The sequence below is a fragment of the Dasypus novemcinctus genome, chromosome 18, assembly GCF_030445035.2.
Source record: "Dasypus novemcinctus isolate mDasNov1 chromosome 18, mDasNov1.1.hap2, whole genome shotgun sequence".
NCBI classification, from domain to species: domain Eukaryota; kingdom Metazoa; phylum Chordata; class Mammalia; order Cingulata; family Dasypodidae; genus Dasypus; species Dasypus novemcinctus.
This window is the reverse complement of record NC_080690.1, coordinates 69,624,201-69,650,587: the sequence shown is the minus strand read 5'-3', so window position 1 is coordinate 69,650,587 and position 26,387 is coordinate 69,624,201. Positions and strand designations below refer to the sequence as shown.

General features: G+C 48.6%; 1 protein-coding gene and 1 non-coding gene across 4 annotated transcripts in view; one reads left to right on the top strand and one right to left on the bottom strand.

The window, feature by feature from the left end:
* Positions 1-20,350, top strand: part of ODAD1 (outer dynein arm docking complex subunit 1) — a 43,979-nt gene extending 23,629 nt beyond the window's left edge. For all 3 annotated transcript variants that reach the window (XM_004451142.5, XM_004451141.5, XM_071209358.1), the window contains 8 exons: positions 11,771-11,958; positions 12,149-12,283; positions 12,926-13,008; positions 13,143-13,311; positions 17,768-17,931; positions 18,008-18,111; positions 18,373-18,451; positions 18,532-20,350. In XM_004451142.5, coding sequence (XP_004451199.1) covers positions 11,771-11,958; positions 12,149-12,283; positions 12,926-13,008; positions 13,143-13,311; positions 17,768-17,931; positions 18,008-18,111; positions 18,373-18,451; positions 18,532-19,029 — 1,420 coding nt within the window. In that variant the 3' untranslated portion in view covers positions 19,030-20,350. The remainder of the gene's footprint in view (positions 1-11,770; positions 11,959-12,148; positions 12,284-12,925; positions 13,009-13,142; positions 13,312-17,767; positions 17,932-18,007; positions 18,112-18,372; positions 18,452-18,531) is intronic.
* On the bottom strand, positions 10,318-10,424 carry LOC111762501 (U6 spliceosomal RNA). The gene has a single exon (XR_002795601.1). It is a non-coding gene; the product is annotated as a U6 spliceosomal RNA (small nuclear RNA).
* Positions 20,351-26,387: the final 6,037 nt, after the last annotated feature.

The window sequence follows — 26,387 nt, the reverse complement described above, 5'->3', positions numbered from 1 at the left end:
AGGCACCTCTTGGACTCCCCCTTCTCTTCTGGGTTCCACTGATGTTTGGCTCTGGCTGCTCCCTCTGAGACTTTCTCTACCTCTGAATTTCATTCCACTTATAAAGGACTCCAGTAATAGGATTAAGATCCATCCTGAATGAGGTGGGTCACACTTTAATTGAAGTAATCAAAAGGTCTTACAATGGGTTCACAACCACAGTAACGGATTAGATTTGAGAACGTCTTTTCCTGGGGTTCAAACTACCACTGTTAAAAAATATAAAACTATTCTTAGCTCATGGGCTAAACAGGCAGTGGGCTAGATCTGGGCTGCCGATGTAGTTTGCTGATCCCTGTTCTAGTTTATTCTTTAATAGACTCTCTAACAGATTCCTGCTATATAAAGCCCAACATAAATAAATTTGGGTTATAACTGGGTTGGTGATTGGCTCCCTTCTTCTCCTCAGCTACTGCTGCCCAAAGGGAATGTACTTAAGTGCTGGCCTTTTGTTTTGTGTGTGTGGGGTCTAGGAAGTGATGGCTCTTTGATCATCTGGGACATTCTCAGGTATGTGGGGTCATCAGTGTATAGTCTAATATTCACTCTCTTTAATTTTGGCCATACACTATTTATTTTCATTAATGACTCAAAAATTTGGCTCCCATTTTATTGGAGTGAAGTTTTTTGGACCCCACTTATCACACATTAAGGTATGTTTTTACATACTCTACAAAGTTTACAAAGTTGTGGACATGCAAAAATTTGCATGACATAGGCCAAGATGTAGACTGAAGTGAATTGCATATCTTCATTTCTCTTCTTTTTTTTTTTTTTTAAAGATTTATTTATTTTATTTAATTTCTCCCCCTCCCCTGGTTGTCTGTTCTTGGTGTCTGTTTGCTGCGTCTTGTTTCTTTGTCCGCTTCTGTTGTCGTCAGCGGCACGGGAAGTGTGGGCGGTGCCATTCCTGGGCAGGCTGCTCTTTCTTTTCACGCTGGGCGGCTTTCCTCACGGGCGCACTCCTTGCGAGTGGGGCTCCCCCACGCGGGGGACACCCTTGCGTGGCACGGCACTCCTTGCGCGCATTAGCACTGCACATGGCCAGCTCCACACGGGTCAAGGAGGCCCGGGGTTTGAACCGCGGGCCTCCCATATGGTAGACGGACGCCCTAACCACTGGGCCAAAGTCCGTTTCCCTTCATTTCTCTTCTTGTCATCACTTAAGAAAACTATCTCTTGGGAATGGAACAATCCAGAGCCTGTGACATCATGTTCTCCTGGTGTCAGTTTATAAAGCCCATCTGTTCTGAGATGAACAAAGTACTTTTCTATGGCTGGCGATAAGGATTTTCCTAGTATCATCTGTGCCACTATAGGATCCTTAGCTGCCATCCTCCTTGGGCATCAGTTGTCTGGGAAAGGTAAAGACGACTTTGGATACAAATAGTTGGAAATTCTTTCCAACTTACATTAGATCCCTGCTCCTCTCTTAGGACCTCATATGATTCCTCCAGTGTGTCTTTCTTTACCTAAGTCTAATTAAAACCACCTCTTTCTACCTCAGAAAAATCACTCAGTCTTTACCAAGCAAGGCCCAGACCTAGAAATAAGTCCACATGAGGGAAATAGGAGTGATAAAGGACAAATGAGGGGGAAGGGTAGATTAACAAAACTCTTTCAAATCCAAGTGACAGAAATCCAGCCCAAACCAGCTTAAGATAGAAGGGGCACTGAGCAGGTTCCCTTAACTGAGAAGACCAAGGGCTGAAGTGGCTTCAGGAAGGGCTGGCTCCAAAGGCTTTCACACCACGTTCCTAGAACTGGGTCTTTTCCCTTCTCTTAGTTCTGCTTCCTTCTAAGATGGCTTCATCTCAGGGAAGCACCCTGCATATGGTGATTCCTTGCATATTTGAGTTTACATTATCCTTATAACTAGCAATCCCTGCAGAAAGAGTGCTTCTCTGCCCGATAATTCCAGTGAAGTGCACTGATTGATTAGGCATGGATCCCGTGCGCATCTTGCCCTTAGAACTGGCAGTTCCACCTGAACTACATGGGTTAAGGGTGGGAGATGGGTAGTTCCCCCAAGGAAGATCAGGGTGCTAAAACCCTGGAGAGAGGGAAAGGATGCTGGATTGCTGCTGAAACAGATTATCACAAATTTAGTGGCTTAAACCAATACAAATTCATTATTTTACAGTTCTGGAGGTCAAAAATCTCAAATGGGTCTTAACTGGATTAAAATCAAGGTGTTGGCAGGGCTGCATTCCTTTCTGGGGGCTCCACGGGGCATCCATCTGTTCCCTCACCTTTTCCAGCTTCTAGAGGCTGCCTGCATTCCCTGGTTTGTGGCCCCTTCCTCCATCTTCTTCCCTCTTTGAACTCTTCTTTACATCTTCTCTCCCTGACTCCTATCCTCCTGTCTCCCAGTTATAAGGACCCTTGTGGTTACATTGGGTCCACCTGGGTAACAGAGGCTCCTCTCCTTATCCTACATTCAGCTGCTCAGCTACAACCTTAACTCCTCTTTGCCTAACATAGTCACAGGTTCCAGGGGTAAGAAGGTGGACATCTTTTGGTGATAGTGGGTACCATCCCCCTGACCACATTAGGCAGACTCAACAGAAGCTCCCCACCAGGGCGGAGCTCACACTGTAGGGTCTGTTGGTGACTGCCAACGACAGAGCCGGCTGGACACTCAATCTGTCCCTTCCTAATGGTGTGGCCTTGGGTGTGTGAATGATCCTCTTTCATTCCTGTCCATTGATGACAGCGTATGGGGAAGTACAGAGAATAAAGTAAGATGATGGCTGGATGGAGTGCACTTAGCTGGGGCCCTGGAACCTAGGAAGTACCCAGTGAACAAGGGTAATTAAACTGCTATTCATCAGTATTGGTTGAAATGGACAGAGATTCTCTTAGGCCACCTTGAGATAATGAGGCCCGGCGTATGAATTGATAAGCTGAAGCTGCTCTAGGAACTGGCTTCCATCTTTGTCTCTGGGGCTCTCCTGGGCTCTGTGAGCTCTCTCTTACTCTATCTTGGCTTCTTTTCTGAGCTTCAGCTCTGTTCTTCTCTTGCTCCAAATGGTTGCTTCATGTTCTGTTCAGTGTCTTGCTTCTACCTTGTGACTTCTGCTTACTCAGGGTTTGCCAAGAACCTTCCTGACTCTAGCTCTAACTCTGGTTTCAGTTCCCTTACAATTTCTTTTTTTTTTAAAATTTTTTAATTTTTTAATTCATTTTGTAAAAATATTACACTCAAAAAATATGAGGTCCCATTCAACTCCACCACCCCCACCCCACCACTCCCCCCACAGCAACACTCTCTCCCGTCATCATGACATATCCATTGCATTTGGTAAGTACATCTCTGGGCATCGCTGCAGCTCATGGTCAATGGTCCACATCATGGCCCACACTCTCCCCCACGTTCCATCCAGTGGGCCCTGGGAGGATTTACAATGTCCGGTAATTGTCCGGGAAGCACCACCCAGGACAACTCCAAGTCCCGAAAACGCCACCAAATCTCATCTCTTCCTCCCATTCCCCGCACCCATCAGCCACCATGGCCACTTTTCCCACACCAATGCCACATTTTCTCTGTGGACCTTGGATTGGTTGTGTCCATTGCACATCTATGTCAAGAGGAGGCTTAGATTCCACATGGATACTGGATGCAATCCTCCTGCTTTCAGTTGTAGGCACTCTAGGCTCCATGGTGTGGTGGTTGACATTCTTCAACTCCATGTTAGCTGAGTGGGGTAAGTCCAGTAAATCAGAGTGTAGGAGTTGAAGTCTGTTGAGGCTCAGGGCATGGCTATCATATTGTCAGTCCAGAGATTCAAATCCCCTAGATATATATATATCTTAAACCCCAGCACCAACTACAATTCCAGTAAAGTGGCATGAAAGCCTTGTGAAAAGAGATCCCATCTGTGTCCAGCTCCATCACGCAGAAACACCAGCTCCAAAGAAGGGCCAACTGACATGGCAGTGGACCCCATCTGCCATGACCATAGAACCTGTGGGTCTCTTTAGCCCTCAAAAGAACCAATACCTGCGGTTGTATCTACTTTATCTGTCTCTGAGACTCTGCTCAGGTGTGCATAAGGGCAATCCTTCTGACATCCTCCAGACTTTTTTAGAGACTCATAGCCATATAAACTCATTTGTCCTTTCCATTTCCTCCTTAATTTAGGTCAAACAGCATTTTTAACTCCTGTTATTATATGTAGACAGGGATATTTTGCTGGTCTGCATTGAACCTTTAATTCAAGGTCATTTTCTAGTTGCATCATCAGCTGGTACTTGGCAGTGATCCCTCGGTGCCAGGGAGGCTCATCCCTGGGTGTCATGTCCCACGCTGGGGGGAAGGCATTGCATTTACATGCTGAGTTTGGCTTCGAGACTGGCCACATTTGAGTAACATGAAGGCTGTCAGGAGGAAACTCCTAGGCACAGTGCTGCTCTAGGCCTTGTTCTTATTTCAGGCATATAGGCTCACAAGCATAGTCATTAGTATCAGGGGCTCACTGTTGGACCCTCATTCCTTCCTGTTCCTTACCGTTGCACCTGGGGGACTGCCGCTGCTCCCCTAGGGACCATGACAGAGCACCCCCGGCCAGGAACCCAGTACCCCCCCAGCTGTTGTTTTTAATTGTTGCCACTATGAGTATATCCAAACATTACCATGCACCCTGGACATATGCCCTGTCAACCATATATCACCTGTCAATAAAATCCTGTACCAGTATTCCTCCACTGCCATTTTCGAACCACTCTGTGATCCAAAACTTCCTGAAAAGTGAAGCCCAATATAATGTCAGGATCCCTTACTAGTAAAATGGAATATAGCGATGGGTTTAAAGGTTAGATATAGAATACGTATTGATTTGGAAAAATTCTACATCCTATCTTTTTCTTTTCTTTTTTTCTAATTATTGAGCTTCTCTTCACAAGAGCCCTGGATCACAGTAATTCATATATACAATATACAGTACTCCCACACATCCACCATAAAACCTTTTCCCTTCCACAGCGATATTCTTATAACTAATTCATATCATATTTACTTAAACTGATGTACAGACTCTGAGACAATAGCTTTCAAACAAGGTGACATCTGTGCTTACATTGTGGTTCATACTTTAGGATATGCAGTTTTCTAAATTTTTTAGTTATCCTATGTTTTACATTATGGTTTACATTATTAGTCTGTTGTCCCCTATATGTTTATGGTGTAATATTACATGTTTTGTATCCATCCTTGTGTACTCTCACAAAACTCCTCTCTTACCCCCACATTTACCTTGGTTCCATCCATTCAACGTCCATTTTCCCCTCCCCTTGGGGCCCGCAGTGACAGCCAACCTCCATTTCCCGAGGAGCCACGTCCAGAAATACTTGCAACAGTCTTCAGGGCCTGACTTGCTCAACTGCCCTGATGCCCTGGGAGCCACCCTTTCTCTCGAGAGATACAGTTCCCTCTATTTGATGGCATTAGTCCTCCCCAGGAGGTGGGTCTACCCCCACTCTCACTACTTGGGTCTCTACCCAATGGTACAACCCACTCTGGCAAAATGAGCATTCAGACATTCCCCAGGAGTCAGTCCTGCATCAGACCATCCTCTCCGAGCATCCTAAACAGGTAACCCTCCTAATTATGTTTTGATATGATTTTCTCAGCATTTTACTCTCAACCAACACCTGACACCCTCCTATGTTCGTATGTTGCCCCTCACTTCCCCCAATTTTTGGGCAATATTACCCATCCACCCATCCCCAGCCCCCTCAAACCCGCAAAACCCCACCCAAAGGCAACCCCTTGCCCCCATTTTATCTCTTCTTTGTGCTCATACTTACTTACCGCCAGCTCATCATAGATTCCACCCCTGCAGACGTCGGCTCACATCCTTCCTGCACCCCCTGATTTCCTGTAAGCCTATCTTCCAGTCTCTAGCTCTCTGAGGCAGCTTGCTTATTTCTTTTTTTTTTTTTTTTTTTAAAGATTTATTTATTTTTATTTTTTTAATTCCCCTCCCCTCCCCCGGTTGTCTGTTTTCTGTGTCTTTTTGCTGCGTCTTGTTTCTTGTTTCTTTGTCCGCTTCTGTTGTCGTCAGTGGCACGGGAAGTGTGGGCGGCGCCATTCCTGGGCAGGCTGCTCCCTCCTTCGCGCTGGGCGGCTCTCCTTATGGGTGCACTCCTTGCGCGTGGGGCTCCCCTACGTGGGGGACACCCCTGCGTGGCGCGGCACTCCTTGTGCGCATCAGCACTGCGCATGGCCAGCTCCACACGGGTCAAGGAGGCCCGGGGTTTGAACCGCGGGCCTCCCATGTGGTAGACGGACACCCTAACCACTGGGCCAAAGTCCGTTTCCCGCTTATTTCATATCATTGAGGTCATGTAGTATTTGTCCTTCAGTGCCTGGGTTGCTTCACTCAACATAAGGTTCTCAAGATTCATCCATGTTATCACGTGTGTTTGTAGTGTATTTGTTCTTACAGCCGAGTAGTATTCCATTGTATGTATATACCACATTTTATTGATCCACTTATCTGTTGATGGGCATTTGGGTTGATTCCAACTTTTGGCGATAGTGAGCAATGCTGCTATGAACATTGGTGTACATATATCGGTTTGTGTCCTTGTTTTCAGTTCTGCTGGGTATATACCAGCAATGGTATTGCTGGGTCATATGGCAAATCTATGGTTAGTTTTTTGAGAAACCACCAAACTGTCCTCCAGAATGGTTGGATCCTTCTGCATTCCCACCAGCAGTGGATGAGTGTTCCCCTTTCTTCACATCCTCTCCAGCATTTGTATTCTTCCTTTTTTTTCATAGCTGCCAATCTTATGGGAGTAAGATGGTATCTCATTGTAGTTTTGATTTGCATTTCCCTGATAGCTAGAGATTTGGAGCATTTTTTCATGTGCTTTTTAGCCATTTGTATTTCTTCTATGGAGAAGTGTCTGTTTAAATCTTTTTCCCATTTTTTAAATGGGTTGTTTATCTTTTTATTTTCAAGATATAGGAGTTCTTTATATATGCAAGTTATAAGTCTCTTATCAGATATATGGTTGCCAAATATTTTCTCCCATTGTGTGGGACAAACTCCTTTGAGGTGCAGAAGGCTTTAATTTTGAGGAAGTCCCATTTATCTATTTGTTCTTTTGCTGCTCGTGCTTTTGGTGTGATATTCATGAAGCCATTTCCTATTACAACGTCCTGTAGATGTTTCCCTACACTGCTTTCCAAGGTCTTTATGGTCTTGGCTCTTATATTTAGGTCTTTGGTCCATCTTGAGTTGATCTTTGTATAAGGTGTGAGATGGTAATCCTCTTTCATTCTTCTACATATGGATATCCAGTTCTCCAGGCACCATTTGTTGAATAGGCCATTCTCTCCCAGTTGAGAGGGTTTGGTGGCTTGATCGAATATTATATGGCTATGTATATGAGGTTCTATATCAGAACTTTCAATTCAATTCCATTGGTCTGTGTGTCTCTCCTTATGCCAATACCATGCTGTTTTCACTACTGTAGCTTTGTATTATGTTTTGAAGTCAGGTAGTGTGATTCCTCCAATTTTGTTTTTCTTTTTCAATGTCTTTGGCTATTCGGGGCCTCTTTCCTTTCCAAATAAATTTCATAGTTAGTTTTTCTAGTTCCTTAAAGAAGGCTGTGTTGATTTTTATTGGGATTGCATTGAATGTGTAGAGCAGTTTTGGTATGGTAGACATCTTTTTTTTTTTTTTTTAAAGATTTATTTTTATTTATTTAATTCCCCTCCCCTCCCCCGGTTGTCTGTTTTCTGTGTCTTTTTGCTGCGTCTTGTTTCTTTGTCCGCTTCTGTTGTCATCAGCAGCTCGGGAAGTGTGGGCGGAGCCATTCCTTGGCAGGCTGCTCCCTCCTTCGCGCTGGGCGGCTCTCCTTATGGGTGCACTCCTTGGGCGTGGGGCTCCCCTACGCGGGGGACACCCCTGTGTGGCACGGCACTCCTTGCGCGCATCAGCACTGTGCATGGGCCAGCTCTGCACGGGTCAAGGAGGCCCGGGGCTTGAACCGCGGGCCTCCCATGTGGTAGACGGACGCCCTAACCACTGGGGCAAAGTCCGTTTCCCAGGATAGACATCTTAATAATGTTTAGTCTTCCTATCCATGAACAAGGAATATTCTTCCATTTATTTAGGTCTTCTTTGATTTCCTTGAACAGTCTTGTATAGTTCTCGGTGTATAAGTTTTTTACATCTTTAGTTAAATTTATTCCTAAATATTTGATTTTTTAAATTTACTATTGTAAATGGCATTTGTTTCTTGATTTCCTCTTGATCTTGCTCATTATTGGTGTACAGAAATGCTACTGATTTTTGCGCGTTGATCTTATAACCTGTGACTTTACTAAACTCATTTATGAGTTCTAGAAGACTTGTAGATCTCTCAGGGTTTTCTATGTATAGGATCATGTCATCTGTAAATAATGAAATTTTGACTTCCTTTCCAATTTGAATGCCTTTTATGTCTGGTTCTTGCCTCAGTGCTCGAGCAAGTACTTCTAAGACAATGTTAAATAGAAGGGGAGACAATGGGTATCCTTGTCTTGTTCCTGACTTTAGAGGGAAGGATTTTAGGATTTCTCCATTGTAAACAATGTTGGCTGTAGGTTTTTCATATATACTCTTTATCATGTTCAAAATATTTCCTTGTATTCCGATCTTTTGTAGTGTTTTTATCAAGAAAGGGTGCTGTATTTTGTCAAATGCTTTTTCTGCATCTATAGATATAATCATGTGATTTTTTTCCTTCAATCTGTTTATATGGTGTCTTACATTGATTGATTTTCTTATGTTGAACCATCCTTGCATACCTGGAATGAATCCCACTTGGTCGTGGTGTATAATTCGTTTAATGTGTTGTTCAATATGATTAGCAAGTATTTTGTTAAATATTTTTGCGTCTAATTTCATTAGAGAAGTTGGTCTGTAATTTTCCTTTCTTGTGGTGTCTTTGTTTGGCTTTGGTACTAGGGTAATGTTGGCATCATAGAAGGAGTTAGGCAATGTTCCTTCTGTTTCAATTTTTTGGAATAGTTTCAGCAGGATTGGTGTTAGTTCTTTCCGGAATGTTTTGTAGAATTCACCTATGAAGCCGTCTGGCCCTGGGCTCTTCTTAGTTGGGAGTTTTTTAATGATGGATTCTATCTCTTTACTTGTTATTGGTTTGTTGAGATCATCAATTTCTTCTTTCATCAATGTGGGCTGCTTATGTGTTTCTAGGAATTTTTCCATTTCCTCTGAATTGTCATTTTTGTTGGAATATAGTTTTTCAAAGTATCCTCTTATGATAGTCTTTATTTCTGTGGGGTCAGTGGTGATATCGCCTTTCTCATTTCTTATTTTGTGTATTTGCATCTTCTCTCTTTTTTTCTTTGTTAGTCTCGCTAAAGGTTTGTCAATTTTGCTGATCTTCTCAAAAAACCAGCTCTTGGTCTTTTTATCTTTTCAAGTGCTTTCTTATTTTCTATTTCATTTAGTTCTGCTCTTATCTTTGTTATTTCCTTCCTTCTTCTTCCTGTTGGATTACTTTTTTGTTTTTTTTTCTAATTCCTCCAAATGTGCAGTTAGTTCTTCAATTCTTGCTCTTCTTTTTTGATATATGAATTTATGGCTATAAATTTCCCTCTCAGTACTGCTTTTGCTGCATTCCATAAATTTTGGTATGTTGTGTTATCACTATCATTTGTTTCAAGGTAGTCGTTGATTTCTTTTGAGATTTCCTCTTTGACCCACTGTTTTTCTAAGAGTGTGCTGTTTAATTTCCAAATCATGGTGTGGAATCTGGGCCTCTGACCCTTGCAAATTTCCAGCTTCACTCCACTGTGGTCAGAGATATTATTTTGTATGATTTTGATCTTTCTGAATTCATTAAGCCTTTCTTTGTGACCTAGCATATGGTCTATCTTGGGGAATGATCCATGTGTGCTTGAGACAAATGTATATCCTGCTGTGTTTGGGTGTAATGATCTATATATGTCTATTAGATCCAGCTCCTCTAATATACTGTTCAAATGTTTTGTTTCTTTAGTGATTCTCTTTTGAGATGTTCTGTCCAGAGTTGATAGTGGTGTATTAAAATCCCCCACTCTTATTGTAGATGCATCTATTCTTTCACTTAGTTTTTCCAGCGTTTGCCTCACGTATTTAGAGGCGCCCTTGTTAGGAGCATAAATATTTATGATTGTTCGATCTTCTTGACAGATTGTCCCTTTTACTAAAATGTAGTATCCTTCTTTGTCTCTCACAATTGTTTCACATTTAAAGTCTATTTTTTCTGATAAAAAATATGGAACGCTTCACGAATTTGCATGTCATCCTTGTGCAGGGGCCATGCTAATCTTCTCTGTATTGTTCCAATTTTAGTATATGTGCTGCCGAAGCAAGCACCCTTACAATTTCTGTCTCATCAGAACTTGGGTCTGCCAGGACCCATCAGAGGCCTGTACCTCATGGCTTCTGCTCACGCATAGCTTCTGTGTTTTCATAACTTGGCCTTCCCATGACCTCTTGTGACTTCTCCCTAACACTCTTCTAGCTTCAGCTTCTGGCTGTCTTATTCTTAGTCTTTCCCATTTCAAATTCTGAAAGAGGGAATGTGATCACTTTAGCTCATCTTTTCAGCCTATGCCTCATCAGGAACTCGCTCCCCCATCTCACCTCTGCCAACCTCCCCCAGTGAACTGCGAAGGACAGCCTGGCCTCAGTTAGAAGGGCAGGGCAGACATGGTGACCATCTCTTCCTGGCAGACCAGCTGGTGCCTCCCGGACTAACTTGCCAAGTGAACTGGGGCAAGTCACTCCCCCCACCCCTGAGTCTCAGTTTTCTGCACAGTGACATGGCAATAATCAATGGATTGAGGTGCTACAGTGGGGATTCATGAGATGCTGTTGTAAAGCACCTCTGCCCCCTGGTTTCCAGAAAGTTGGGTTCCATCTTCCCTGACCTTCAGGGGTCTCAAACCAGGCACAGAGCCCAAGGCTCAGAGGGAGCTGTGAGTTGTGACCCTGAGGGGCTGCCTCCAGAGGCTAGGGGGGAGATGCTGCGGGCTGGCGCTGGTGGCTGTTGGGGAGGCATCCCACAAAGGAGGCCTGACGGGAGTTTGAATAGAGGTAAGTGAGGCTGGCAAAGGTGAGGTGGTGGAACTGGAATGGAGCGTGGCAGGAACCCTGATGAGACCTGCCTGCTGTATCTGCCGACCCAAAGACCCTCTGACATGGGACCCTGTGACCTGGGAAGCAGGATCAGAGCCCTCTGAATTGACAGGTGACTGCAAAGCGTTCACGAGCTTAAAGGCTACCTTTTCAGCTGAGCAGACCAGCTGAATGGGTGTGGCTTCTAGGGTATCCTCGAACCCAGACAGGGTGTGAGCTCACGTGGTGGTGATGTCATCGTCCTGTTCAGCTAGAGGCCCTGAATGGGGCTGGCCCCAGCCCCCCACACCTCCAGGGTGGGATTACCTGGGAATACCTTTCAGGTTCTGGGGATAATTTCTTGCTGCACCATTGCCTCCATCTTGCCACCAGTTCCACGGGTCACATCAGAATAGCCGGGTCTCCCAGATGGTCTCCTAGGGGACCCGGCACCCCGCCCCGGCTTCATCCCGTAATCCTCATCTGACTGAGCTCTAGCAACCCAGGTTGTCTGCTTGGTGTGGCCTCAGGATAGATGCAGCCGCCCCAGACTGGCCCCAAAGGCACTTCTTTCTCCCTCACCCCAGCTGATCTGCCCCCAGGGAGGAAGCGAAGACCAAGATGGGCCTGCTGCGGGAGAGGGCGGAGAAGGAGGTGGCCCAGAACGAGACTGAGGTGCAGACCCTGCAGCGGCAGATAGCGCACCTGGATCAGCTGCACGGCTTCCTCAAGCTCAAAAACAACGAACGGCAACCGGACCCCGCCGTCGTGGCCAAGCAGGAGGAGCGGGGTGAGCCCCCCACGGCCCCGGAAACCGCGGGGCCCGGCAGTCCCGGGGTGCAGCGGGTTCGACGCCCCCGAGCCAAGGCGGGGGGCGGGGCTTTTGGGGGGCGGGGCAGGGAGCAGCCACGCCCCCTCCCTCCGCGGACGCGCTGGCGAGGCCCCGCGCCCACCTGCCTCTCCGCGGCGTCTGTCCCCAGCCCGGGAGGTGGCCGAAGGCCTCCGGAAGACTTCCCAGGAGAAACTGGTGCTACGATATGAGGACACCCTCAAGAAGCTGTCGCAGCTGACCGGGGAGAGCGACCCCGACACGCTGGTGCAGAAGTACCTGGAGTGTGAGTGGGGCGAGGGCGGAACCCGGGGCCAAGGCGCGCGCCCGGGCGCCTCCGGAATCTAGGGCAGGCCGCCCGCGTCCCCGGGCGCCCCGGCCGCCAGCCTGGCCCTGGGGACCCGGCAGGAGGGAGGACGCCCCCCTCCGCATCTTCCTGTCTTCCCGTCTGCCCCCGTCATCCCTGTGTGCTGGGGCCCGTCGTCTCTCCCCCACGGGTCTGGCTCTCTGTCCCCCTCTTTCTCTCCCTCCGGATCTCTTTCTCCTCTGGGGCTCCGCGGCGTGCCGGTCGCCCGCCCCTTCCTGCGGCCCGCGGGTCGCTCTTCAAGTCGCCGCCGCCACCGCGCGCCTCTCGCCGTCCCGCGGCCCTCGGGACTTCTCCTTCCTCGTCGCTTGCATTTTCTCTCGCCCGCTCGCTTTTCTGCGTCCGCATCACTGACTCTCTGCCCATCTCCGAGTCGTGGGGTTTTCTTTGTCGCGCTCTTTCTCTCGCCCTGATGTGCTCTGCATCCCTGCCCGGATCCATCTATCTCTCTGTCCCCGCCTCCGTGCCTCCGTGTCTCCTTGTGTCTTTCTTTCTCAATGTTTCTTTCTCGCCCCCTCGCTCTGCGTGGCCCGGCTCGGGCTCTCGGCACCCGGCTCTCCCCAGTCGAGGAACGCAACTTCGCAGAGTTCAACTTCATCAACGAGCAGAACTCAGAGCTGGAGTATCTGCAGGAGGAGATCAAGGAGGTGAGGGAGCCCTGCCCTCCCCGCCCCCGCTCTCCCCCCTCCCGGCCTCCTCCTCCTCCTTCCCTACCCCGCGCCCCGCTCTCCCACCCGCCGCGAGCCGCGCCCAGCGCGCCTCGCCGCCCGCGCCCCGGCAGATGCAGAAGGGCCTGGTGAGCGCGCGCGCCCGCGAGGAGGGCCGGAGCTCGCTGCTGGAGCAGCAGCAGGCGGCGCTGCGGCAGCGCGCGGACGAGGTGCACGCGGAGGCCGAGGCCCTCGAGGCGCAAGTCCAGGGCTTGAGGGCACACCTGGAGAAGCTCAAGGCCGGTGAGTGCCTGCGGCGGACCCTCTCCCCTTTGGGAGATGAGAGGAGCACGCCCCAGACCCACGAGCGGAGGCACTCCCTCCATCTCCATGGGTCTCCACCCACCCGTCCATCCTGCATCCGTCCACCCACGTGCATCCAGCTACCCACCCGTCCAGGCTCCATCTACTTCTCTCTCTCTTCTTAAAAATATTTATTTTATTTATCCTCCCTCCCCATCCCCTCCTCCCACCCTGCTGTTTTTGCTATCTGTGTTTTCTCTTCTCATTTTCTCTCCTCTAGGATTCACCAGGATTGGCTCCTGGAGACTCCTAATGTGGAGAGAAGTTCCCTGTCAATTGCATGACCTCAATTCCTGGTTTCTGTGGTGCTTCACCTTGACTCTCCCCTTGTCTACCTTTTGATGCATCATTATCTTGCTGCGTGACTCACTTTCACTTGAGCGGGGCACTGGCTCACTAAGTGGGATTTTCAAGGGCACTTGTGCGGGCACTGGCTTGTCATACGCTTTCTCTTCTTTTTCACCAGGAGGCCCCAGGGATAGAAACCAGGTCCTTCCATATGGTAGGCGGTAGCTCTATCAGTTTAGCCACATCCGATTCATTCCTTCTACTTCTTACTTTCTGAGAAAGTGGCAGTGCAGAGGGCTCAAGAGTCACGCCGCACCGGTTTTGAATCCCAGCTCCGTCATTTGTGAGCCCAGCTTGGTCTGTGGCTTCTTCTTGCTGAGCCCATTTCCTCTGAAAACAGGGCTAGCGGTCCCTACTGTGCAGGATGTCACTAGAATGAGGTGGGACGACCTGCGGAAGGAAAGCTAAAGGAGAGCGACCGAGTGTGTGCGTGTGAGCAAGCAGGGGGGCAAGTGGAGCTCAGTTCTTGGCAGATCCCCCTTCCCTCTGTCGCCCTGACCTTCTGAGTCAAGACCTGTGGTAGGCGACGTGGATCTGGTGGGGAGAGAATGGAGGCGGCTGACACCGGCCTAGGGGCTGGGATGCAGGAGAGAGGGCGCTGCGGCAGAGGACACAATCTGGGGGCAGGCCTGGCTAGGTAAGGGGGCCCACTGCAGAAAGAAAATGCTGCCTCCCTTGTTAAAAAATTGTTAAGCATTTCACGAAGGCAACTGCAGAGCCTCAAACCAAGCATGGGTCCCTCTGAGCATCCTTTCCAAGAGGCTGACTCTGCTGGGGTGACATGGAAAGCTTTCGGGAAGTGGCGATGCTTGAGGGCTGTTTTGAAGGATCAGTATTTAACTGACAAACCAGGGAGAGAGGACTGCTCCCAGCTGAAGGTGTAGCAGCCGAAGACTCTGGGTGATTTCAGGGATTGTGCAGAGAGTGGAGAGCAAAGGGTACAGATGGGGAGTTGGCTGGAGAGGAGCCAGGCCCAGGCACCAGGGCTTTCTCCTGGGGGCACCGGCAGCCGCGAGAGGGCTGTGAACAGGGGAGGGCAACGGTATGCCTCCATTTCCTTCTGCTGACATTCGCACTGTCGTCCTATGTTTTACTTCAGCATACGGTCCATATCATCTTTGCATTCAGAAATTTACGCAATTTCCTTGGTAAACTAAGACATGGTAACGTTTTGTGTCTTTTCCATGTATGTCTGAAAAGATGATGTCGTCTTTGTCTGGTTGAAAATACTTAGTGTTTTTCTAATTTATTACCTGTCTGCCTCACTTGTCAATTTTTTACTTTCAAAAATTTAATTTAAAATTACTCCAAGAAAAGCAAATTCTTATTGTCAAAAGTAAAACAAGGTGGTGGACTTGGCCCAGTGGTTAGGGCATCTGTCTACCACATGGGAGGTCCACGGTTCAAACCCTGGGCCTCCCTGACCCGTGTGGAGCTGGCCCACGCGCAGTGCTGATGTGCGCAAGGAGTGCCGTGCCACGCAGGGGTGTCCCGCGTAGGGGAGCCCCACGCGCAAGGAGTGCGCCCTGTAAGGAGAGCCGCCCAGCGCGAAAGAAAGTGCAGCCTGCCCAGGAATGGTGCCGCACACACGGAGAGCTGACACAACAAGATGACACAACAAAAAAAACCACACAGATTCCTGTGCCACTGACAATGACACAAGCAGACAAAGAAGATGCAGCAAATAGACACAGAAAACAGACAATGGGGCGGGGAAGGGGAGAGGAAAAAAAAAGTAAAACAACAACAACAAAATTATAGCTAAGGCTCCCTTGACTACTGTATTAGTTTTCTATGGCTATAGTGACAAGTGACCACAAATACAATGGCTTAAAACAACACAGATTTATTATCTTACCGTCTGGATGTAAGAAGTCTGAAATGAGACTCACTGGGCTAAAATCAAGGTGTTGTCAGGGCTGTGTTCCTTTCTGGAGGCTGTAGGGGAGAACCTGTTCTCCTGCCTCTTCCCTCCTAGAGGCTGCCTTCATTCCTTGGCTTGTAGCTCCTTCTATCTTCAAAGCTGGCAGTGGCTGATGAAACATATCCCCCCAACCTCTGCTTCTGTCATTACACCTCCTTCTCTGACTAAATTTTCTCCTGCCTCCCTCTTTTACTTTTAAAGACCCTTGTGATTACAGTGGGCCCATCCGGATAATCCAGGGTCACCAAGGTCACCTCCCTATCTTAAAGTCAACTGATTAGCAGCCTCTGCCAGGTTAACTTTACTTAGTCACAGTTCTGGGGATTAGGACATGGATATCTTTGTGTGAGTGTGAGGCATTATTCTGTTTAACATAACTATCTCCCAATCCTGATGATCTTCCTCCTCCCCAAAGGCAATCTCCTTTTCAGCATGCTGGGGTAATCTTTAGAGAACTTTATTTTGAATTGACAAATATATATCTACTCAGAGAAAACCTATTTTTTTTCCTTTAACATAAATGGATGATATCCATATATCACAGTCCTATTTGCTTTTATTTTCACTCAGTAATTTCTTGGTGATTCATTCATGTTGGTAATAAAAATATAGTTCTATTTCATTCTTTATATATATATATTTATACCCCCCCACCCCTTTGCAGCTTTTTGCTCGATGTCTGTTCTCTATGTCCATGTTGCTGTGCATTTTTCTGTGTCTGTATTTATTTTTATTTTATTCCCCCTCTTGCTGCTTGCTTATTGTCTGCTCTCTGTCCATTCGCTGCATGCTCTTCTGTATTTTTGCTTGTCTCCCTTTTTTTTTTTGTTGTGTCATCTTGCTGAGTTGGCACAATGTGGCACTCTGCAGTGCCTGGGCTGGCAGCTCTCCACAGAGTGCTGGCAAGCCTGCCTTCACAAGGAGGTCCTGGGACGCGAACCCAGGGCCTCCCATTTGGTAGATGGGAGCCCAACTGATTGAGCCACAGCTGCTTCCCACATTCTTGATTTTTGACGTCCGGTATTTCTTTTTTTTCTTTTTTTATTAAAGATTTATTATTTATTTCTCTCCCCTCCCCTCCCAGTTGTCTGTTCTCTATTTGCTGTGTTGTCTTCTTTGTCCGCTTCTGTTGTCAGCGGCATGGGAATCTGTGTTTCTTTTTTTTTTTTTTTAATTCATTAAAAAAAAAAAATATTACATTCAAAAAAAATATGAGGTCCTATTCAACCCCACCGCCCCCACCCCCCCGGTATTTCTTAAATGGCTGTTCTAAAGTTAGTCATTTTTCTACTGATGGCCGTTGAGTTTGTTTTCCATTGTCTAGGATTAAGGACAATGCCACTGAGACTCCTTCTCTGGAGTTAAACACAAGTAAAATATAAAAACAATATATATTCTAGAAATAGATAGAAATGCAATGAAAGTATAAAAGAAGCACATGCAAGGGACCTATGGACCTGGGTTTCAGGATGATGTATCTCTGGGTGGGAGAAGCAAAGTGATTGATGGTGGGGATGCTGTATAGTTGGATGTAGGTTTTTGTTAAGGTCACAGGAGCTTTTTACTTTATTAACAATGATCAGTTAATTAACTAAATAAAAGTGGGCCATGCACTTGTATGTCCATGTAGGACCATCCAGTGTATGGCTGATGTAGTTGGTGTAGGACATCAGCTCACCCAGTCACTTGCGGCTGGGGTTTGGTAGCAAAAAAAAAAACAAAACCCCAAAGCTGCCATGAAAATTCTCGGACCCGTACTCGGTGCACATGTGTATTTCTCCAGGAGAGATCCCCAGACACGGAATTGCCGGGAACTGCTGGGTCAGATGGAGGTTGAGTCTACTTCTAACTGGGGTGTATTAAAGTCTCCCACTGTGGAGGTGCCTCTGTCCAGTTTTCCTCTTACTTCTCTTGGCTTCTGCTTTATGGCTTTCCAAGCCATGTGGCCAGGTGCACAGTGGTGCCTTCCTGCCACCTAAGGGTTCTCCACTTGGGCAAGTCCTTCTCTGTCTTGGAGCCTTCATTCCTGTCCCCATAGAATGGGACAGTGGGGGTTTGAGCAGGGACAGGCCTGACCCCCAGTGGGTGCCAGATCCCCGACAGCCTGGCCTTCCCTGACCCCAGATATCCAGCTGCTCTTCACCAAGGCACACTGCGACAGCTCCATCATCGACGACCTCCTAGGGGTCAAGAACCACATGCGAGACCGGGACATTGGCCTCTTCCTGAGCCTCATTGAGAAGCGGCTGGTGGAGCTCCTGACAGTCCAGGCCTTCAATGAGTTCAAGGTGGGTGACCGGGAAGCCAGGGTGCTGGGGTCTGGGGCCTGGGCCTGAGGGACTACTGGGGTTATCCACTCTCCAGGGCTACACCTCCTCCAGCTTGGCTAACGCTGCCCTCCTGGTGCTGGGCCAGAGCTTCGAGGAGCTTCCGAAGAAGGTGCCCCCACCTCAGCCTCCCGACAATATGTAAGCAAGGTCCAAGAGGGGGAGGCTCTGGAGGACCCCAGGGTGGCTGTGGCCCTAGGGGGGAGTTAGAAAGAGAAGTGGTTACTTTGGGGGAACCAGAAGGAGTAGGGGTTCTGGGATTGTGTGGGCAGATGGTGTCCAGGGTAGACCAAAGGGGAGAGGGCGCTCAAGGCTAGCTCAGCAACTCTGAGCAGAGCAATGAGGTGCCATCGGCCAAGGAGGTCAAGAGTCCAGCCTCACCCCAATTTCCCCCTACTTTAGAGAGGACCCCCCAGGTTTTGAGGCCAAAGATGATTACCCTATGAGCAAGGAGGAGCTGCTGAACCAAGTGGTGAAGTTGGTGAGAGCGGGAGCCTGCGGGGCTGGGGCCGGGGGAGAGCCTCAGCCCCCTTGGGACCCTGACTTACTTGCCCCTCCCAGCTGGCGGCCCGGGAGATGGCTCGGGAGCAGTCCCGGGAGCAACACCAGAAGGATCTGGCCGACGTCATGAGGAAGGCGGAAAACACCCCCAGCGTGGGCTTCTCCAGCTCAGGCACAGCCCTGGAGACTGCCACGACCCCCAGTATTGTCCCTGGCTCCATCCTGAACCGCGGGACTAGCATCCTGACATCCAGCGGAGGCCGGGCCACCAGCTCCAACATCGGCCACGTCACCTTCGGAGTCCCCAGCTCCAGCATGGGCCAGGCGTCCACCCGCACCACCTTCGGTGAACCCAGCTCTGGTGGGGGCCCCGTGACCTTCAGACCCACCAGCTCTGGTAGCTACCCGGTCTCCACTGGATATGTGGGGTCCAGCAGAGGCCCAGAAAGCTCCAGAGCTGCAGAGAGCAGAGGTGCAGAGTCAGAATCCAGCAGAGGCCCTGTCTCCAGCACTGGTCCCAGCTCCACCACCAGCAAAGACTCCCGGAGCTACTACTAGGGGTGCCCCACCCCTGGCTCCTTGCAAGGGCTTCTCTGTGTTTCCCTGCCATCCCCTCCCAGTTCTGGGGCCTCTGTCTCTTTCCACCTCTTCTCCATTGTGTCCCTAAATCTGCTTCCATTGACCCTTCATCATCCCCTCCTCGCTTTCTCCTGGTCCCCTTCCCACCCCCCTTTCCCTTTCTGTCTCCCACTCTCCTGTGCTCTTGATTTCCCATTCAGTGTGTCTTGTCTTATATTTATCTCCCATGTCTGTATCTCTAATTCCCCTGTTTATCAGGCCACCTCCCGTGTCCACTTCCAAATTTCGAGCTCCCTCTCATCTCCATCTCCTAGGCTCTTCTTGTATCTCCATGCCCCTGTCCCTGTGGTACCTCATTCCTCACCCCCTCTCAAGAGCCCCCAGTACTGACCACTGGGGAAAGAATCAGGGCAAAAGGTCCAGCGTGTACTGTGTGGCCAGAGGAAATGAAAGGTTCCTGCCTGACTTTTACCCCAGCCCGGGTACAGAGGCCTTTGTGAGAGAACGAGCTTGAGCCCTGGCTATTTCCTCTCACCCCCAGCCCGGAGGAGAACTTATGACCCTGACCCTGTTCCCATATATACATTCATTCATTTGTAGAAACTGTCACATTCCAGGTCCTACCTGGGACTGGGAACTATCAGGTAGGATAGGCTGGGTTATGCTGCAGTAACAAACAACTCCAGGCTCTCAGGGGCCTGAGCAACAAAAGTTCATTTCTCTTTTGTTGAAAGAGCTGCACTACTCCAGCTACAATGGAACAGCCACAATCTGGGGTGTTGCCTGTTTCTGGCACTGGAAAGAGAGAAAATGGCAGAGCATGCACTTTTGCTTCAAGCTTTTGGCCAGAAATGATACCTGCCACTTCCACTTCCATGCACTGGCCAAAGCGAGTCACCTAACAAGGTCTGACTTCCAAGAGGGGTGGGGAAGTGCGACCTTGCCTTGTGTTTGGAAGGACAGAGGGGGAGGTGTATTTGTGGGCAGCCCTGGTACCTGCTTTAAGAACACAAAAACTGTAAAAGGGTCTCAGAGATAAGGCAGATGGTCCCTGTCCTGTGGCAGGCAGGGGTTGGGGAATGAGAGGGCTTAGAACCCAATGGAAAACCTTTTCCTACAGTCGAGTCAGGCCAAGTCCATTGTCAAGGTTTAACCCAAACTATTCTGCCCAAATCCAAATGGATAATCCATCATCCACTTCCCAATCCTTCCTCTTAAAATGGGTTGATGATAGATAGTATGTACTTCAGAGAGGTTTTGTTTTTTTTCTTCTGAGAATAAAATGAATTGATATATGAAAGCCTCAGAACAGTGCCTAGCATATAGTGAACACTGGAAAATAGCTGTGGTGATGATGATGATGAAGAAAATTAACTGTTTCCTCAGCTGTTTAGATAAACCAGCTTTCCTCTCCCCTCATCTGACCCCAGAATCTCATTAGCCCTACCATTGGGGTGCTGGTAAATGTCTAACAAATGGCTCTTCAGGGAAAAAGCGTCCTTATTTGTAGTGCTTGCCCATTTCTGTGGCTGATTTCAAGCTACTAGTGTGAACAGGATGTGGAGTTGGGGAGGGACGTGGGTATGTGCAGCCTTTGTGATGCCAGGAGGGGCAGCTCCAGCACACTGCTGGGACCCTTTCCCCAGGAACAGCCCCCTAGAAAACTCCCTCAGCAAACTGAAAAGCAACTGCCTTAAACTTTCAAAAATTGGAGTTGCCTTAAACTTTAACAGGAAAAAGACTAGTTTCCCATGTCTCAAGATGTTGCCACAACAGTTCTAGACCATTCACAAGCAAAAAATAGAAAAAGGGAAGCAGAAGCAGTTGGGTGCCCACCTACCACCTGGAAGGTCCCGGGTTCAGTTCCTGGTGCTTCCAGAATGAGAGCCAGCTGGAGCAGTGAGCTGATGCAACAAGAGGACACAATGAGGAGACAGACACAACAAGCAGGGAGCAGAGGTGGCTCAAGCAAATGAGTGCCTCCCTACCACATGGGAGGTCCCGGGATCAGTTTCTGGTGCCTTCTAAAAAGAAGATGAGCAGACATAGAGAGCACACAACAAACAGACATAGAGAGCAGACAGTGAGTGCAAACAATGGGGGTGGGGGAGAAATCTTTAAAAAACAGAAAAAAAGCAGCCTTCTCAGAATCAGTATGAAAGCTGGGTTTACAAATAAGGTTCTTCACTGGGCAGGCAGACAGATTCAAGATAAACCAGGATGTGCTCTTATCGATACCACAGACCGCAACCAAAAATGCACATTATCTGTGATCACAGCCTTCTGGAACTTTCAAATGGGATGTCATGACCTCTGACCTCCAGGAGACCACCAAGTCCCTCCAAAATGGACTGTACAAGGTCTCATTGGCTTGACTCTTAAAAAAATTCTAAAGACAGGGTTTAAAATAAGCGGGGAACCCCCCCCCCTCTTTTATTTTGGTCCCTTCCATGATCCTGAAGGTTTTGAGGAAATCCTGTGTTGCAAAGGGTCCTGGGTGCTGAGCTGGAAAAGAGATTATTTCAGACTTTTTATGGGGGCTCAAAATGTCTCTGAGGGTAGGCTGACAGGTTGGGAGTAATACTGGGATGCAATATTGACTTTGACTTCAGAATTTGCCCTGAATATGCTAATCAACACTGGCTTTGACCTTGCCTCTGGAAGCATGAATTCCGAATGCATAGTTCAGTGTGATATCCTTGAACTTGTGGGTGATGTTGCAATCACAGAGGTATATACTATCATATACACAATGCTTAACCATGTCAATTATGTGAGCAAAACATTTGAATTGAAAATACTGATTTTTGCATGTCACTTTTAAATATAGGTGACTTGGAGCAACAGATCTTGTGTCCTTTATATGGTGAAATTCTGCTATTCGACTGAAGTATAATTATGTTTTTATTTCAAGAATAAGAAGATGCAATCACTTTTTATTGTAAAAGTGATTTTAGGTACTCCCAAATTGAGAAGAAACTGCAAATAGTTACATAAACAGGAATGGAGTATGTTTGCTAGATAACGTTAGGAACACTATTATTTCCTTTTTGAATCAACACATGTTTATAAAAATATTTTAAATAAGAATAGGAAGCAGAATAAAAGAAAAGGAGTTATCTCATAATTCTAATCTGGGTGGAATATTATTTGTGTACCTTTAACACTTAAAAAGAAAATTCCTAGTTTGAAATTCTTTACCTCTCAAGAGGAAGGATTAAAAGCAGAGTGTCAACCTTGCCGCCTCAAAATTTCACAAGGAAGAAAATCTCTGAATCATCCATCACATCTTGGCTTAATTGGCTTTAATCAAGGCATAATAACAAATGAAGGGTAGGGAGGCAGGAAGAAAGCATTAGAGAAAAAAAGAGACCCCAAACACATATATATATATTTTTAAAAGATTTATTTATTTATTTCTCTCCCCTTCCCCCCTCCCCCCTCAGCTGTCTGCTCTCTGTGTCCATTTGCTGTGTGCTCTGTGCTCTTCTGTGACCGCTTCTATCCTTATCAGCAGCACTGGGAATCTGTGTTTCTTTTTGTTGCATCATCTTGTTGTGTCAGCTCTCCGTGTGTGCAGTGCCATTCCTGGGCAGGCTGTACTTTCTTTCGCGCTGGGCAGCAATCCTTACGGGTGCACTCCTTGCGCGTGGGGCTCCCCTGCGTGGCAGGGCACTCCTTGCGGGCATCAGCACTGCGCATGGGCCAGCTCCACATGGGTCAAGGAGGCCCGGGGTTTGAACCTTGGACCTCCCATGTGGTAGGCGGATGCCCTAACCACTGGGCCAAGTCTGCTTCCCACCCCAAACATATTTTGTTCTCATGAATCAGAATTCAATGCATGAACTTTATAAAGATGCTTTAAGGAGACAGAAAAAGCTCCGAAGTCTGACCATGGAGGTTTAATGCTTGCCTGCATAGATCTGGACAGCCAGTGGGGTCCACCATCTTCCACCTGAGCCATCCCAGAATTTCAACAATCTGTGCTTCTGGCACCATTTGTTAATGTAACTCAAACATGGGCTCACTGGTTTTCTTTGTAAAATAATTCCTCCATCAGGGGTCTGGGCTTTGATTTCCCATCACACTTTCAGGAAAGAGGATAGGGCTATGGGTCTTCTGATCTGATGAGAAACCTTACCTCTGTACGGTTCAGGTGCAGTGATGTCACCATCAGGATGTGACCACTGACCCTACCTACTAGTCCAGAGTGACTCCCTTTCCCTCCTCTCCAGAGACAGGAAAGCGAGCACAGCAGACCCAGGCCCTCTGATTCTCCTCCTCACAATGGCAGGAGGGGTTAATCCCAGCTTTCATCCACCTCAGGGGTCCTAAGCCTACACACTGAGCAGACCTTCCCCTGCCCCTTCCGGTCCAGAAGCTGAGCTCGCTGCTAAAGATGAAGCCAGAGGGTCAAACCTGGAGGGTCTTGGATCCCAGGCAAGGCAGCACTTCCCTCCACGTGACAGTCACATCCCCTTCGGCCCATGGTGGAAGGAGTGATGGAGAACGCAGACTTGCTGGACCAACACTCCAGGCGGAAAACAAAACGTTTGGCTTCCCGGTACCTGCTTTGAGGTGTTGGTGCTGAGGACGGACGTAGAGTGATGGCGATGACACTGGAGGTGGCGGTGGAGATGGTGACAGTGGCGCTGGTGATGATGGAGGTGGTGGTGCTAGAGGTGATGGTGGTGGTGACGGGGATGGTGGCGCTGCTGATACCGATGAGGAAGGTGGTGACTTTGATGATGGTGGCGATGGTGGCTATACTAGTGACGCAGGTGTTGACGGCAATGCTGGGGACTGTTGGTGATGCTTGTGCCATGGTGGGGCTGGTGACGGGTGGTCATGGCTGGTTGTGGTTGTGAAAGTGGTGAGAGTGTGATCAGCATCTTCTCCAGTTCACAGTGAACTGACCATCGTGTCGTCAGCTCCTAAAGCACTCACCCGCTCGTGGCTGCTCAGGGTCCTCAGATTCCACGGTCTTCGGGGACCCAGCCTCCTGGTCGTGGGCCCTGCAGGGAGCGACGGAGCCTGGTGGCTGTGAGCACTGCCTTAATCCAAGCCCCAGCTCCACCACTTCCTTGATGGGCGACCTCAGGCTATTTACTTAAGCTTCCTAGTCCTCATTTTCTTCATCTCTATAATGGGGATGATGATATAATCATACCGACATTATAGGGACGTCATAACAAGCATGTTAATATTTGGAGAACTCTTCAAATAGCATCTAGCCATAAAAAGTACTATATGTGTTTGTGGTTATTATTCCAATTGACTGACATGAATTTAGACACTTACCAGTACTCCCAATTTAAAACTGTGGAGTGAATACAAAGCTAAAGTAAACATGCACATTAAAAGGGAGAAAAACATGCTGACCTCTCTAGCAACACTATGAACTGGACGTTGGTCCAAAGGACTCACCACACCTGGAAGCTGTCCTCACTCTCCGAGACCCTCAAGTTGACAGGGGCCTGTGCAGGTCCCAGGGATTCTCTTGTCCGACAGCCCATCAATTGCTCAAAATTAGGCCGCATTCTAACTTGCTTCAAATTTGGCTTCTGGGGCGGCGGACTTGGCCCAGTGGTTAGGGCGTCCATCTACCACATGGGAGGTCCATGGTTCAAACCCCGGGCCTCCTTGACCCGTGTGGAGCTGGCCCATGAGCAGTGCTGATGCGCGCAAGGAGTGCCTTGCCACGCAGGGGTGTCCCCGGGTAGGGGAGCCCCACGCGCAAGGAGTGCGCCCCATAAGGAGAGCCACCCAGCCCGAAAGAAAGTGCAGCCTGCCCAGGAATGGCGCCACCCACATGGAGAGCTGACACAGCAAGGTGACGCAACAAAAAGAGACACAGATTCCCGTGCCGCTGACAACAACAGAAGCGGACAAAGAAGACGCAGCAAATAGACACAGAGAACAGACAACCGGGGTGGGGGGAGGAAGGGGAGAGAAATAAATAAATAAATAAATCTTAAAAAAAAATTTGGCTTCTGAACTTCCCACACATTTTGCCTCAAGGGGAAATGCCTTTCAAGCCTTTGAAAGAGAGCAGCATCCTACATTCCCTGAGCCATAGCTGTGCCAGCAGTACCATGCCGGTGCCCATCAGCCGCTGTGGCAGCTGCCCACAGAGCGCACGGAGGAAGCCCTGCCGAGCCCACCTCTGGCAGCAGTGCGAGAAGCCGGTGCCCTCGCCTCAAGGGCATCTCCCAAGAAGACCAATCTGGTGTGGGGCCAGGAGAGCGGCCCGAGGTGGCGCCGCTGGGGCTGCCACCAAGGAGAGGCTGGTCGACGTGCCCGGTGGCACCGACCACTTGGAGGACTGGTCCACCAAGCAGATTCAGGCCAAGAAGGAGCGGGGGGGGAGGGAGGGGGGCGGAGGGGTGGCCAGGACCGAGCGGAACCGGCCGCGAACCTGGCCAGCGCGCACAAGACGCAGCTGCCCCGCGCTGCCCGCGTGCCCCTCCCGCACCTCAGCGCGGGGAGGCGCGGGGCTGCGCCACGCAGGGGCCAGGGCGCAGGGGCGGAGGGCGCCACCGCCTCCGCGGCGCGCTCTGCTTTCCCGCTGACGATGGAGCACTTTTGAGTCCTTGAAAATTATTTCTAGGGATTCAATGAGACCCAGATGAAGAAATGTTTCTCCCGAGAATAATCTGCCAGGGACTGTTTTAAATCCGCGGTGGGGAACTCAGATGACGCCTAAATTCCCTTGCGAGTTGACCTGTCCTTGCAGCTTCTCTGTGGCAGGTTCCCCCCTTCTCTGCTCAGTCCCAAAGCAAAGCAGGGAATTTACTTGCCGTTCCAGGAACTGGGAGAGTGGGTTTGATTTATGTTTATCTTTGATGGTGTGGACTTTTGGGGTCCCAGTTTACTGTGGAGAGGTCTCTGAGACTCCCTACCTTGGGTGTCCCCAAGCTTCACCCCGTGAAGCTGTCAAAACCTGAGTTCAAGTATACCAGGATCAGCCCAGGTCTCTGGGGCAAAGCACCTTCTGAGCTCACTCACTTCTCAGGTGGCAGCTCTGCCAGGGATTTTGGCCTGGGAAATCCTTGCCAATTGGACAAGTCTGGGATGCTGTTCAAAAGATATTCTTTGTAATTTTCTCATATAAAATTAAAGTATAAATTACTATTATGAATATCTACTTATATCTATCTATCTACATATATTTAAAGTGCAATTTTTGTTTGAGCAATCTAGACTGCCATATTTTCACCACGGTCTCTTTATCTCCATCTCATTGATTTTTGCTACTTATTAAGACTTGCATTTTTAAGCCTGAGCCTGGAATTAACTTATATTATACAGTATAAGAAAGCAACAGGCCAGGGCAG